Below are 12,282 nucleotides of genomic sequence, written 5' to 3'. Positions count from 1 at the left end.
CCCCACAGGAAGAGAACAGTCTTGCCTGGTGATTGTCGAGCGGTGTTCGTTCATCCGTTGTCGTAGCGTCTGCATGGTTTCCCCAATGTGCCATGCTGTGCCATGCCTCGGGACATCCTTTCTTGCAGCGTATCAGGTAGACAATGTTGGCCGAGTTGCAAGAGTAGGTACCGTGTACCTGGTAGATGGTGTTCTCACGTGAGATGATGGCATCCGTGTCGATGATCCGGCACGTCTTGCAGAGGTTGCTGTGGCAGGGTTGTGTGGTGTCGTGGTCACTGTTCTCCTGAAGGCTGGGTAGTTTGCTGCGGACAATGGCCTGTTTGAGGTTGCGTGGTTGTTTGAAGGCAAGAAGTGGGGATGGCCTTGGCGACATGTTCATCTTCATCAATGACATATTGAAGACTCCGGAGGAGATGCCGTAGCTTTTCCACTCCGGGGAAGTACTGGACGATGAAGGGTACTCTGTCCACTGTGTCCCGTGTTTGTCTTCTGAGGAGGTCGGTGCGGTTTTTCGCTGTGGCGCGTCGGAACTGTTGATCGATGAGTCGAGCGCCATATCCTGTTCTTATGAGGGCATCTTTCAATCTTAAATAAACCTGTTGGACTTTAACCTGGTGTTGTGAGACTTCTTACTGTGTTCACCCCAGTCCAACGCCGACATCTCCACATCTGATCAACCACCCAGTGCTGAACCCAGAAATTGAATGTGTGGGCGAAGCAATGATGGAATAAACACAGACGATGCTGGAAATACTCAGCAGGTCCAGTAGCAACTGTGGAGGGAGAAACAGAGTTAACATTTCCAATCCAATATGACTCAAACGGACTGGAAACATTAACTCTGTTTCTCTCTCCACAGGCGCTGCTGAACCTGCTGAGTTTTTCCAGCATTTTCTGTTTCTATTTCACATTTCCAGCCTCCGCCGTGTTTAGCTTTTGCTGTAGGCGATGATCGAATCCTGATTAACCAACGCCACGTGTGCTCGAAAAGCTAAACAACATCCTGTGGCAGTGTTTACGCACAACCTTTGTGAGGACAGGTGAGGGAGGGCGCGGCTTCCTGCTGGCTTTGCCAATCTGTGCACAGCACGATCCCACAGACAGCACGGTGATAACCAGCAGAAAATCTGCAGTTGTGATGATGGTTGAGTGACTGAGAACTCCCCTTCCCTCCCAAATAGTGCCCAAGGATCTTTACACCAACCTGAGAGGACAGGGAGGATCCCTGTGTGTGTGTGCGTGTGAGTAAATGTGTGTGTGGGTATCTGTGAGTGTGTGTGAGTAAGTGTGTATGTGTGTGTGTATGTGTGCCTGAGTATGTGTGCATGTGCTTATGCGCATGTGTGTGGGCATGTGTGTGTAAGTGTGTGCGTGCATGTGTGTGTGCACATGTGTATATGTGCGTGAGTGAATGTGTGTATGTGAGTTTGCGTGCATGCATGTGCGTGTATGTGTGATTGTGTGTGTGTGCTTATGTGTGTGCGTGTGAGTTTGCCTGCATGCGTGTGTGTGCGTGTGCACATGTGTATATGTGCGTGAGTGAATGTGTGTGAGTTTGCGTGCATGCATGTGCGTGTGTGTGTGCTTATGTGCATGCGTGTGAGTTTGCCTGCATGCGTGTGTGTGCGTGAGTATGTGTATGCTTATGCGCGTGTATGTGTGTGTTTGCGTGCATGCATGTGTGTATGAGTGTGTGTGTGTGTGCATGAGTGTGCAGGTGTATATGTGCATGTGTGAGTGTGTATGAAGGGGGTGGAGGGGCAGCTATGCACTGAGCCAAGGCTGTCACTGAAGGTGAACAAAACAAAACACAGTAGAAGCTGCTGGATAAAGGGAAGGAGTGAAACATGTCCCAGCTGGCATTGTACATTTTCAAATGGAACTCCAGTAGCAGTGGTGCCAGTATTATCGATTCTATTTTACTGCGATTTGAGCAAAGGAAAGCTGAGGGTTAGCATGTCCCTCTTGCAGCCTCTGAATGAACACAGCAACATTAGAATTCACAGCTGTGTAGGGGAGTGAGTGACAGACTCGGAACATCGGCGATTAGAGAAGCGGGGGGAAGGGACAGCAGGGAAAAGGCACATTGTGAGATAAACAGAGAGAGCTCTGAATGCGGGCCACTGTTCCAGGATGTGTTGGTAATCAGGGACCCCAATCAGCAGATTGACTCCAGAACATTCTCCCTCCCCTGTCCCCCTGCTGCTTTGATAAGCTGCTGGGGAGCCCTGTCATTGGAGAGGGACACATCAATCCAATTCTAAAGGGCGGCTCGGTAAAGTTAAGTCCAAACTGCAGTGCGATCTTGGGTGTTGAAGTGCGGAGGAAAATGGGTTCCTATTCATCCCAACTTTCCAAGATTGAGGATTTGCACGAAATTATCCAGGAGACCGGCTGTGAGTAAATCTGGGAACGATCGGGAGATTGAACTGTTGATTTATGTTTTTTGCTCGTTCAGCTGGATTTGTTCCAAGAGATTTCCTGCTGTGTTGTTGCAAAGTCAGAGACGGGTTTAAACAGAATTGCATTGAATACTCCAGTACCAGTAACTGCAACACTTTAGTGTTTGACAAACCGTGTCTCTGTTATCCCCCCCATCCACCCTGAATGGAACTTTTCCATTCAGGGTGGGTCTTGAAGGTTTGAAGTTTGGAATATTTAATTCAGATGGACTCTTGTCAATGTGGCTTCAGTTTGAAAAGTACCTACGCTGCAAGATCGAGCACATAGCACTGGGAGGGAAGGAATTTTAACTTTCAGACAGTGGCTTGGCATGAGGATTGTGGTGTAAGTACCACTCGCATTTATATAGCGCCTTTCTGGACATCTCAAAGCACTTTACAGCCAACGGGTGTAGCCACTGGGGCAGGGGACAGTTTGCACACAGCAAGATCCCACAGGCAGCCATGTAGTGATGACCACATTAACGTTTCTTGTTTGGTGGTGTTGGTTGAGGGATAAATATTGTCCAGACCCCGGGGGCGGAGTGAAGAGGGGAACTCTGCTGCTCTTCCACATCCACCCACGCACGGTGGCACAGTGGTTAGCACTGCTGCCTCACAGCTCCAGGGACCTGGGTTCAATTCGCACTTTGGGTGACCGTGTGGAGTTTGCACGTTCTCCCCGTGTCTGCGTGGGTTTCCTCCGGGTGCTCCGGTTTCCTCCCACAGTCCAAAGATGAGTGGGTTAGATGGATTAGCAGGGTAAACACGTAGGGTTATGGGGATAGGGCCTGGGTAAGATGCTCTGCTGGAGAGTTGGTGCAGATTTGATGGGCTGAATGGCCTCTTTCTGCACTGTAGGGATTCTATGAAAAGCCTGTTGGAAATTTTGAAATCGCTGTGAAGATCAGTAACACTGGAGTTCCATTTTGAGGTTTGCAAGACCGGTTCAGACCAGCTTTACTGGTGCCCTCCATTCCAAGTTTTACCGCTTTTTTCCCCCTCCCCGTGCACTGTGGGTAGTGCTGCACTGCGAGAGTCATCCTGGATCTTATGCCCAAGTCACTGGAGTGGGACGTGAACCCACAATCATCAAAGTTCAGGAGCGTGAAGGGTTTACACCAGAGATACCATTCGACCATAAGAAATAGGAACAGGAGTAGACCATTTAGCTCTTCGAAACTGCTCCATCATTTAATAAGGTCATGGCTGATCTAACACTCATTAAGTCCACTTTCCTGCCTTATTTACCTTTAATGCCCCAACTGATTAAAAACCTTTCAATCTCAGCCTTGAAAATGCTAAAGGTCTCAGCCTCCCCAGCTTCCTGGGGTAAAGAATTCCAAAGATCCGCCACTCTCTGAAAAGAAATTCTTCCTCAAATCTGTCTTAAATGAGCATCACCTTACTCTGCGACGATGCCCTCTGGTCCGACGCTCTTCCATGAGTGAAAACATCCTCCTAACATTAACCCTGTCTAACCCTCTAAAAACCTGATGTTTCAATCATACCACCTCTCAATCTTCTGAACTCCAAGGAGTACAGACCCAACCTGCTTAATCTTTCCTCATATGACAGTCCCTCCATACCCGGGACCATCCTAGTAAGCCTCCTCTCTATTGCCTCCAATGATAATATATCTTTCCTTAAACAGGGGATTAAAACTGTATACTGAATCCTAAATGTGGCCTTAGTGGAACCTTGTACAGTGGCAGCAACACCACATTAATTTTATACTCAAGCTCCCCCCAAAATAAAAGTTAGCTTTCCATTTACCTTCCCTATTACCTTCTGCGACTGGCTCCTAAATTTCTCAGCCAAGTATAAGAAAGCTGTGTGTGTATGTTCATGTGTGTGCACACGTGTGCGTGTGGGTGCACGTGCATGCATGTGGATGTGTGCACATGTGTATGTTTGTAAGTGTGAGAATGTGTGTGCGCGCGCGCGGGTACGTGTGTGTGCATATGTATGTGTGCATGCGTATGCATGTATGTGCAAGAGTGTGTGCACATGCACATGTGTGAGAGTGTTTGCACGTGGTGCACATGTGTGTACATGCATGTGTGTGTGCATGTTTATGCACATGTGAGGGTGTGCAAATGTGAGTATGTGTGTGTGGCACACGTGTTTCGGCACATGTGCGTGTGTGCATGTGCACACGTGTATGTGTGAGAGTGTTTGCGCATGTGTATGTGTGAGTATGAGTGTTTTTAAAATTTATTTATTCGTGCCACAAGTAGGCTTACATTAACACTGCAATGAAGTTACTGTGAAAGTACCCTAGTCGCCACACTCCGGTGCCTGTTCGGGTACACTGAGGGAGAATTTAGCATGGCCAATGCACCTAACCAGCACATCTTTCAGACTGTGGGAGCATCGAACCCGGGTTCCCGGCACTGTGAGGCAGCAGTGCTAACCACTGTGCCATCGTGCCGCCCACAGAGTGTGTGTGCGTGTGCAGGCGTGTGTGTGTGCATATGTGTGTGTGTGTTAGTTTCAGGGTTTACTTTGTGAACCTGTGTTTTCTCATCCCAGCTGCTGTTATTCTGTTTTATATTCTTTACACTATCACGGGAGCCTCAAGGTTGTCTTGTTTACATAGCTGCAGCCACAACCCTGCAGCAATCTGAAACATACTTTATGCTTATCGAGTTACTCCCTGGCCATAAACTTTCACAAGGTGGGAGGGTGTGAGCAAGTTTCAGATTGCCTCTCGGGCCCATAGAGACAGGCCAAGCCTGCCTGTGCCTTCAATATATTGGCCAACTGTGCTTTACTCTCTAAATATGTGTGATTACGTTAACGCTAATTGCATTGGTCACTGGTCAGTGGATTACAGTCTGACCTCTTGAGTCACAGTGTGGTAGATGTTCCTTTAAGGCAGTGGTTCCCAAACTTTTTTCACTGGGCCGCACTTTCGGAATAAAAATTTGCTCGCGCCACACCAAATTTTTTATTGATAAGAAATACATTCAAAAACAAAAAAAAACAACTCCTTAATTCATAACATAGAACACAACATAACCTCGAAATGTTCCCACTGGTAAAAAGTTTTAAAACGAGCAATGAACTGTACGGCCTCATACAGGAACATCTTGCAACACTGGTAGAAAAGATTGATCATTACTTCCCATCGTTGTCTACAGAAAAATTCGACTGGGTTAGAGACCCCTTTGCGAATTCCAGCTGTTCAGGTCTGACATTGGATGAGGAGGAGGAAATGGCCTGCATTTTGAGTGATCGCACCCTGAAAATGAAACACGGGAGTATGCCACTGGACTCTTTTTGGATATACAACCAAAAACAGTATCCATGCATCTCTTCAAGAGCATTAGCTATCCTTCTACAGTTCTCCACGACATATTGTTGTGAACAGGGATTTTCAGTTCTGACAAATATCAAAGACCAGAAAAGAGAAAGGCTTCTTTGTGTTGATGAGGAGATGAGAGTTTGTTTGTCTCAAATTAGACCTAATATAAATTAGATTACCTGACAAAAACAAGCTCACACCTCTCATTGAGTTTGTATACTTAAGGTTACATATGTAAGAGGCTCGTCTATAAGTATATTTTGGGAATGAATCATGTTTTTATGTAGCTGCATTGTTTTATACTTTCTGGATGTCCCATGATCATATTATAAAGTAGTTGTGTTCTATGTTTTGAATCAAGCACTGCTAGGAGTTGTTTTTTTTGTTTTTGAATGTATTTCTTATCAATAAAAAATTTGGTGTGGCGCGAGCAAATCTTTATTCTGAAAGTACGGCTCAGTGAAAAAAGTTTGGGAACCACTGCTCTAAGTGCTGGGTGGACTTGAAACTGGGAGTGATTCAGATCCGATGTTTAGGCCCGTTCTGAGGTGCCCCCCAAACGCACCCTGCCTGCAAAAATATCAGTGCTTCCGAATCGCGCTGCACAAGCCTGTGGGTGGGGCTTAACGTGCCTGAAACCCTCAAGAGGTGAACTTATTGAAACATTCAGGATTCTGAGGGGCTCGACAGGTTGGATGTTTTCCTTTGTGGCGGAACAAGGGGGTCCCCAATTTCAAAATTAGAGGTCTCCCATTTAAGATGGAGAGGAGGAGAAATTTATTCTCTCGGAGGGTCATTAGTGTTTGGAATTCTCTGCCCCAGGGAGCAGAGGAGGCTGGGGCATTGAATTTATTCAAGGCTGAATTTTAATCGACAAGGGAGTCGAGGGTCATGAGGGGCCAGACAGGAAAGTGGAGTTAAGGCCACAATCAGATCAGCCATGATCTTATTGATTGGCGGAGCAGGCTTGAGGGTCAAGTGGCTTACTCATAGAATCATAGAATTCCGACAGGGCAAAAAAGATGTCATTCAGTCTATTGAGTCTGCACCAACTCTCCAAAAGAGCATCCCACCCAGGCTCACACCCATCTGCCATATTCCTGTAACCCCGTGCATTTAGCATGGCCAATCCACCTAACCTGCACACATTTGGACACTAAGAGGCAATTTAGCATGGCCAATCCACCTAACCTGCACATCTTTGGACACTTAGGGGCAATTTAGCATGGCCAATCCACCTAACCTGCACATCTTTGGACACTTAGGGGCAATTTAGCATGGCCAATCCACCTAACCTTCACATGTTTGGACACTATGAGGCAATTTAGCATGGCCAATCCACCTAACCTGCACATCTTTGGACACTAAGAGGCAATTTAGCATGGCCAATCCACCTAACCTGCACATCTTTGGACACTAAGGGGCAATTTAGCATGGCCAATCCACCTAACCTGCACATCTTTGGACACTAAGGGGCAATTTAGCATGGCCAATCCACCTAACCTGCACATCTTTGGACACTAAGGGGCAATTTAGCATGGCCAATCCACCTAACCTGCACATCTTTGGACACTAAGAGGCAATTTAGCATGGCCAATCCAACTAACCAGCACATCTTTGGACTGTGGGAGGACACCGGAGCACCTGGAGGAAACCCACACAGACACGGGGAGAACTTACAAACTCTACACAGTCACCTGAGGCTGGTATTGAACCCAGGTCCCTGCGCTGTGATGCAGCAGTGCTAACTACTGTGCCACCCGTTGCTTCAATTTCTTACAATTTTATGTTCCAGGGAATAGGAGGTGGTGTAATTCACTGGGGTCTATAGAAAGAGATGGGATTGGGTCGAGTGATGTTTTTATACTTGGGAATTTGGAGTTGGGTTGGATGGGACTAAATTGGTGCATTAGAGTATTGCAGCATAATTGTGTACTGTACTGGGATCTGAAGCATTATTTACTTTCTTTGCAAGATTACAGGGAGGAATGTATTTTTTCAAACAGGGAAGGGGGGGTTATATAGATGACTTACAAACGGTTACTGATGACAGCCCATTCTTTTCAGTTTCCAAGGCTCACATCGGCCGCCTGTACGGTCGGTATGAAGAGTTGGACAAGAGCAACAGAGGAAAGTTGACGTAAGTGTCAGAAACTGATTGGTTATTAATGATGGAAACACGGCACCTCCCTCTGCACCTGAGCACAAGCAGTTAATGGCCTGGCTGGGTTTTGGGGACCCAATAGATCAATGATTTGGGACGAGGGAACCAAAAGTAATATTTCCGAGTTTGCCAACGACAAGAAACGTGGTGGGAATGTGAGTGGTGAGGAGAATGTTAAGGGGCTTCAAGGTGATTTAGACAAGTTGAGTGTGTGGGCAAATACATGGAAGGTTCGATATAATGTGGATATATGTGAAGTTATCCACTTCCAGACGGAGAAACAGAATGGCAGAATATTATTTAAATGAGAGATTGGAAAATGTTGATTATACAAAGGGACCTGGGTGTCCTAGTACAGCAGTCACTGAGAGCAAGCATGCAGGTACAGCAAGCAGTTACAAATAAGGTAAATAGTCTGTTAGTCGAGCTGTAGAGCAAAGCATCCTTCATTTCAAATATGCTGGATTCTGACTGGAACCTCATCTTGATCAGGAACAAGGAAAGGCCTTTTTAAAACCACACACAGAGCTTTTTGCATCTTGGTCTTCTTGCACTGGCACTTCAACCTTTAATCCGGTTGCTTCTCCTCAGATTTCTGACATTCAAAGTGTGAGGACCCACGAGCCACGATTCTCTCATCCCGCTGCACTAAAAAATTAGCGCAATGGGATGGGAGAATCGCACGGGGAGGGGCAATGTGCGGGATTCACGCAAGAGTTTGCGCCCCGCTAGCATCTCCTAGTGCCGGATTTCCGGTGCGATCTGCTCCGTGCTGGAAATCGGCGGGGAGGCAGGACACGCATTTAAATGATATTTTAAATATCATTAAAATGCTATTAGTGGGACTGAATGGTCCTGAATTCTCTGGGCCTGCTAACCTTTCCCACCCCGCCAGAGTGTTTCACTCCAGCGGAGTGTAGACTAGCTCCCAACTTTCAGGGAGCTAGCAGCCCAATCCCGCTGGAATGTAGGGGGGAGGGCAATCGGGGCCCTCCAGGGGGTTGGGTGGCGGGGAGTTGTGCCCCCTGGGCATGGGCACCCTGGCAGTGCCAGCCTGTGCCCCGGCACTGCCAAGGGGCAAAGTACCCAGGCCCGGGGGCACCTTTACACTACCCACCGGGAATGGGGCAGTGTCAAGGGGCCTACTGTGATGGCAGGCCAAAGGGTGGGGCATAGGAGGTGATGGGTGGGGGGGTCCCGCTGCCACTCTGCCATTGGGATTGAAGGGGGCAGGAGGGAGGCCCGCGATTCCAGTGGCAGCGTGACAACGGGAGCCCACCCCATGCCGGGGGGTGTGGGGTCTGCCTGCGGGGGGTTGGGGGGGGGGGGGGCGTCAAGGTTGGCCCTGGGGACGGGGGGATCGCAATTGAGCCATGGGAGGATTGGGAGGGGACAGCACTGGGCTGGCCAGCAAATGGGAGGCTGACAGTTCGGGGCCACTGTGCATGCGCAGAGGCCGCTGGTTTCAGCCTCCCGGGTGGGGATAGGCCACCCCTGAAATTTAATGATAGTCAGGCTGGTGGCCTTTGCAGAACACAGACTGTGGGAGATTCTAGTTTAAACCCCCACTGAAAAAACCGGCATGATTTATTCCAGTTTTCCCGCTAATTCAACACTTCGAATTTTTGGGGGAGAATTCCGCCCACAATGTTCTTTTATCTTCTCCTTAGGATCTTTTCTCGATGAACAAAATCCCAACTCATCGTCAATTTTCTCTTTGTAATGTCTGAACTTTGTTAGTTGTTGTGAGTTTTAAACAAAAAGTTTTGCACACGTGGATTCAAACCAACAACAGATTTATGGAAGGAGCTGCTGCCTGTACAGTAACTGAAAGTAAAGCAGCAGCCTGTGCAGCACCCTGTGCAGCACCCTAATGACATCATCACCAAATCATGTGATCAGCTCTTAAAGCAATCTGCAACCACTTAAATATATAAAACTGAGGGAGTGCTGTGTTGCTGAGAGAGTTGAGGGGATGGTGAGGGGGTTGCTGAGAGAGTGCTGAGGGAATACTGTGTTGCTGAGGGAGTGGAGGGATTACTGAGGGAGTGAGTGAGTGATACACAAAACCTCATTGTTCTACTGTGTGTGGAATGGTCAGTGCATGTGTGTGTAACAGTAACTGAACTTGGAACTAATGTGAGGAATGTTTGTTGGTGTCTCTGTGAGTTACTATACTAGTAACACACGAGCCTGGATTTGTTTTTCAGCCGGGAAGATTTCCAGCGAATCGGAGAGCTTGCTGTGAACCCACTCGGAGACAGAATCATCAATGCTTTCTTTCCTGATGAGTAAGTCCGCTGGAATCTCATATTTATTCAACTTGTGTCTGCATCTGAGCGGGAGAGGTCAATGTGTGTGTAGATGCATGCCCCACACTCGTGCAGCGGTCTGTGCGTGTATGTGTGTGTGTACCCCACACTCGGGCAGCGGCATGTGTGTGTGTGTGTGTATACTCCACATTCAGGCAGCGGTCTGTGAGTGTAGATCCATACCCCACATTCGGGCAGCGGTCTGTGCGTGTATGTGTGTGTACCCCACATTCGGGCAGGGGTAGATGTGTACCCCACATTCAGGCAGCGGTCTGTGTGTGTATAGTGCGTGTGTACCCCACATTCGGGCAGGGGTACGTGTGTGTAGATGCGTACCCTACATTCAGGCAGGAATATGTGTGTGTAGATACATACCCCACATTCGGGCAGCGGTCTGTGTGTGTATGGTGCGTGTGTACCCCACATTCGGGCAGGGGTAGATGTGTACCCCACATTCAGGCAGCGGTCTGTGTGTGTATGTGTGTGTACCCCACATTCGGGCAGGGGTAGATGTGTACCCCACATTCAGGCAGCGGTCTGTGTGTGTATGGTGCGTGTGTACCCCACATTCGGGCAGGGGTATGTGTGTGTAGATGCATACCCTGCATTCGGGCAGGGATGTGTGTATGTAGATGCGTACCCCACATTTGGGCAGCGGTCTGTGCGTGTATGTGTGTGTGTACCCCACATTCGGGCAGGGATGTGTGTGCACATGCGCCGTGTGTACCTGATCGATCCAATCGCCACACATCAGAGTTCCGAATACAGTCTGTGTTCGAGCTATTTAGAAATCGAGAGAGAGTGAACGAAGCCAAACTGTCCCCTGTGCGAAGAGCGACAGTCACAAATGTCACAGATTTACGATAACTGGCCAGGCGAGGGATAAAGAGATTTTTTTTTACCCAGTGAGTTTACGATGATCTGTAAGATTATTGGAGGCTAGACCCCACACATCCCGGACATTCTTTCTTCCACCTTCTTCCATCGGGAAAAAGATACAAAAGTCTGAGGTCACGTACCAACCGACTCAAGAACAGCTTCTTCCCTGCTGCTGTCAGACTTTTTAATGGACCTACCTCGCATTAAGTTGATCTTTCTCTACACCCGAGCTATGACTGTAACACTACATTCTGCACTCTCTCGTTTCCTTCTCTATGAATGGTATGCTTTGTCTGTATAGTGCGCAAGAAACAATACTTTTCACTGTGTACTAATACATGTGACAATAATTAATCGAATTAAATTCCTTTTCAATGGCGAAGAATTGAAGGGTAACAATTCTCCGGGCTTTCGAAGAGAACAGGGCGATGGGATGGTCATGTGGAGCATACCCAGCATGGACCAGTTGGGCTGAATGGCCTGTTTCTGTGCTGTCAATACTAGGTAATAAAGAGCTGGGCTAAAGGTACGCTTCCCGAGGGGTAATCATTCTGCAGTATTCTCACCTCTCCTCTCTTTTGGAATTGTTTATAGGAAGCAGTCTCTGGATTTCCGATCGTTCGTCCGGATCTTGGCGTGCTTCCGGCCCACAGTCAAGGAAAAGTTTGCCGATCCCAATGCCCCAGAGCCAATTAACAGCCGGAGCAATAAACTGCGTTGTAAGTACTGGTCTACTGGACCTGTCCACGGCTTCATGTAAAGTTGATTGTTCCAATACGACCTATGACCCTCAGCCTGGTCCCAGTCAAGCTCTGGCAGCGAGCTGTTTGATGACCTTGCCATCTCATGGGGCCTCACTACTCCCATCGTGTCAATCACAGATCATCTCTGATCACTTCCTTGCATCACTCTCCACCCACTCTCCCCTTTCCAATCCTGTCTCTGACCCCTGAAGGAAAACTCTCCGCCAATTTACTTACAACTTTAATTTACCATCCTGCCCATCTAGACTTTGACCCTCCCTCCACCACAATGTCCCTGCAGCTACTGACTGCTCAGCCACACATTCATCTCTTCCTCTGATACCCAACTCCCCATAAAACCCTCAACCTGGCCAGACCTCACTCCCTGCAACCCCCATCGAATGAGCCTCACCTCCACCTCAAACCCAAG

At 48.1% G+C, this 12,282-nt stretch overlaps 1 protein-coding gene across 1 annotated transcript in view; it reads left to right on the top strand.

Moving 5' to 3' along the window:
• The first annotated feature begins 2,013 nt into the window (after positions 1-2,013).
• chp2 (calcineurin-like EF-hand protein 2) overlaps positions 2,014-12,282 on the top strand; it is a 29,832-nt gene continuing 19,563 nt past the window's right edge. Inside the window, exons 1-4 of the mRNA XM_078241635.1 lie at positions 2,014-2,399; positions 7,822-7,894; positions 10,129-10,209; positions 11,704-11,828. Of these exons, the coding sequence (XP_078097761.1) occupies positions 2,333-2,399; positions 7,822-7,894; positions 10,129-10,209; positions 11,704-11,828 (346 nt within the window). The 5' untranslated portion in view covers positions 2,014-2,332. The remainder of the gene's footprint in view (positions 2,400-7,821; positions 7,895-10,128; positions 10,210-11,703; positions 11,829-12,282) is intronic.

The sequence above is a fragment of the Mustelus asterias genome, chromosome 24 (genome assembly GCF_964213995.1).
Source record: "Mustelus asterias chromosome 24, sMusAst1.hap1.1, whole genome shotgun sequence".
Taxonomy (NCBI): domain Eukaryota; kingdom Metazoa; phylum Chordata; class Chondrichthyes; order Carcharhiniformes; family Triakidae; genus Mustelus; species Mustelus asterias.
The sequence above is the reverse complement of the archived record's forward strand: the minus strand, read 5'-3'. Positions and strand labels throughout refer to the sequence as shown.